This window comes from Limulus polyphemus, unplaced genomic scaffold (assembly GCF_000517525.1).
Source record: "Limulus polyphemus unplaced genomic scaffold, Limulus_polyphemus-2.1.2 Scaffold5800, whole genome shotgun sequence".
Lineage (NCBI taxonomy): Eukaryota > Metazoa > Arthropoda > Merostomata > Xiphosura > Limulidae > Limulus > Limulus polyphemus.
The window spans coordinates 1-2,448 of NW_013671410.1; the positions used below are offsets into that span (position 1 = coordinate 1).

General features: G+C 29.5%; 1 protein-coding gene across 1 annotated transcript in view; it reads left to right on the top strand.

Moving 5' to 3' along the window:
- Nucleotides 1-2,082: 2,082 nt before the first annotated feature.
- The window catches only part of LOC106472999 (MAP/microtubule affinity-regulating kinase 3-like), a 25,592-nt gene continuing 25,226 nt past the window's right edge, over nucleotides 2,083-2,448 (top strand). The window contains exon 1 of the mRNA XM_013933672.2: nucleotides 2,083-2,205. Within this exon, the coding sequence (XP_013789126.1) occupies nucleotides 2,083-2,205 (123 nt within the window). The remainder of the gene's footprint in view (nucleotides 2,206-2,448) is intronic.

Below are 2,448 nucleotides of genomic sequence, written 5' to 3' on the forward strand. Positions count from 1 at the left end.
TAATTTTGTACATTTTGAGGGGTGATGGATAAAATAGGGATGATGACATGCTAAGACAAAATGTGTCACGTGTGTCACAAATATGGATTATTAGCTAAGATTTTATGCTATTCTAATTGGTATAACATAAACATAAAGTAGTTTAATAAAATTTTGAATCTAAGACACTAAATCCTTGTGTAATGTGCACTAAAGCCCGGGAGAGAGGGTTAATAGTACCTTCACTAAAAAAGTCATATATCTGACAACAAATGAAAAACACAAATAAAGTACTTACATGGGTCTTCTCTTGTTATGCCTTTGACTTTCGATGACTCATTTGTTTATACTTGTGGTACTACTGCACTAAATACTTTTTTATTTAATTAAATAATGAATCAAAGAACACAGAATGATCACATGCAAAAAGCAGACAATGTTCCATAACTATTACAATTTTTCTGGCTTTTTAACTATGCAACAACAGCTGTTAAAAATTCAGCTAAGCTCATCAGTATTTTTCTGTGGGAATAGAGATTGAACTGAAAGCATGATTGAGAATTCCCTGTAAAACAAAGTAATATAATATGTCATTTGATAGATTAAAACCTTGTCTTTCTATTGGTTATAAATAATATAGTACTGAATGACAGAGAAAAATATTGGCAATTTCTGAAAGAGAGGATGTGACAGGTGGGCTTGCAAAATAAATATTATTTTGTTTGATGGCTCTGCAACCAGATAATATTGTAAGGCTATAAAAAGTTTGCATTGTCGGAGTTATGACAACATTATAATAAATAAGTTATGTCAAATTTATACTTTTTGAAGGGGTGGTAAAAAAATTAGAGCCTTGAGAGAAAATGTCACAATTCTCATACTAGGGGAAATTTAGGATTTTTAAAAAATATTGCTGTATAAAATTAATAACTTAAAACATATATAATATTAAAATTTTGATTATTATCTCTGTTTGTATGCAAAACTTATTATTATAAGAAAGTAGTTTAATTCAATGTTTAATGTAATTCACTAAAAGTGTTAAATATGTTTTTAATTATTTCAGTAATTTTTCCATAACCAATGTATCTCTGCAGTGGAGATGTATAAATTTTGTGGCCTGCATCTTTATTATTTTCTCCCAGTTTCTGTTACTTTACAGTTTCCCATTACTTTGTTTGTCTATGTATATTCCAAACAAAAAGTGATTAAATTTTGCATTGTGAGAATGTTGAAGGGTCGAGGCTGTTAATAGTGGTTAGTGTATTAGAAATGTTCATGTAAAAAAAGGCTGTGAATGTACTATAATAGCGATCTCACTATTTGTCCAGACAAAAGTTGGTGGTAGCTGCTGCCTTTAGTCTTGTCAGCTCCAAATTAGCAATGACTATTCACATGTAGCCATTTCTATAGCTCTGTACAAAATTTTCGAGAATGTAAAAGATCAACACAGTAAATGATAATAATCATTTTGTCATGATATTTTCTAAAATAGAAGTATTAATGGATCCACAAATATAGTGCGGCTTAGTTTTTGTGAAAGGTATAACATGTATTAAAATGGAATGTATATGACAAGAAGCACCTTGGATGTTTAGGATTAACTTTATAGAAACCTTATTAATATTATAAAATACTTTTGTGCCTCAAACAATGAGAGTTTTTAAAAATATTCTTGGATGATTTTAACTTGGTATAAAATTGTATTGTTAAAAAGATTACAGATTTAAGTAAGGAATCCTTCTACAGCAAGTTTACTATTTTTTTCACAAGTCATTTCAAATATATTATAAATACACACCCACCCACACACACACACAAGATTTTTGTTTTTTTTTAACTTTGATACAAAATAAGTGAATGAAAAACTAACGAGATAGGACAATTTTAAAATACAAAATGATCAACGATTATTTAAAATATATGACAAAAAAGTTAGAAAAATGTGTGTGCAATTTTTGACATTTCTGAATTAGTGGAATTTTACTTTTTTTTTCATAACCATGAAATGTGGTTTTATCAGTGAGATCAGGATTTAAAGAAAAGTGAAAGTAAATGGTTTACACATGTTAGTTTAAATGGTAGAAAAGCCAGTATGTGATGATGGAATGTTGCTGTGGCGTAGGGAAGAAATATGATGGTCCAGAAGTAGACGTGTGGAGCCTTGGAGTGATCCTGTATACACTAGTCAGTGGATCTCTACCGTTTGATGGAGCAAACCTAAAAGTAGGACATCATTGTGTGTTGTCATAAAAATATCTAAAGTTTAAATAGAAGGAAGATTATTCTTGTTTTTTGTGAGGGACTTCAGTATCTGCCTGTTTATTGCAAACTGTTTGTACATTTAAATCTTGCAGGAAAGTTTGATCACTAACAAAATATAATCATGTTAGGTATTGTTGACTTTCTTATAATAGATAAATAAATAGTTTTTAAAGTTGAAATTGCAGATCTTGTTGTTCTCCGATC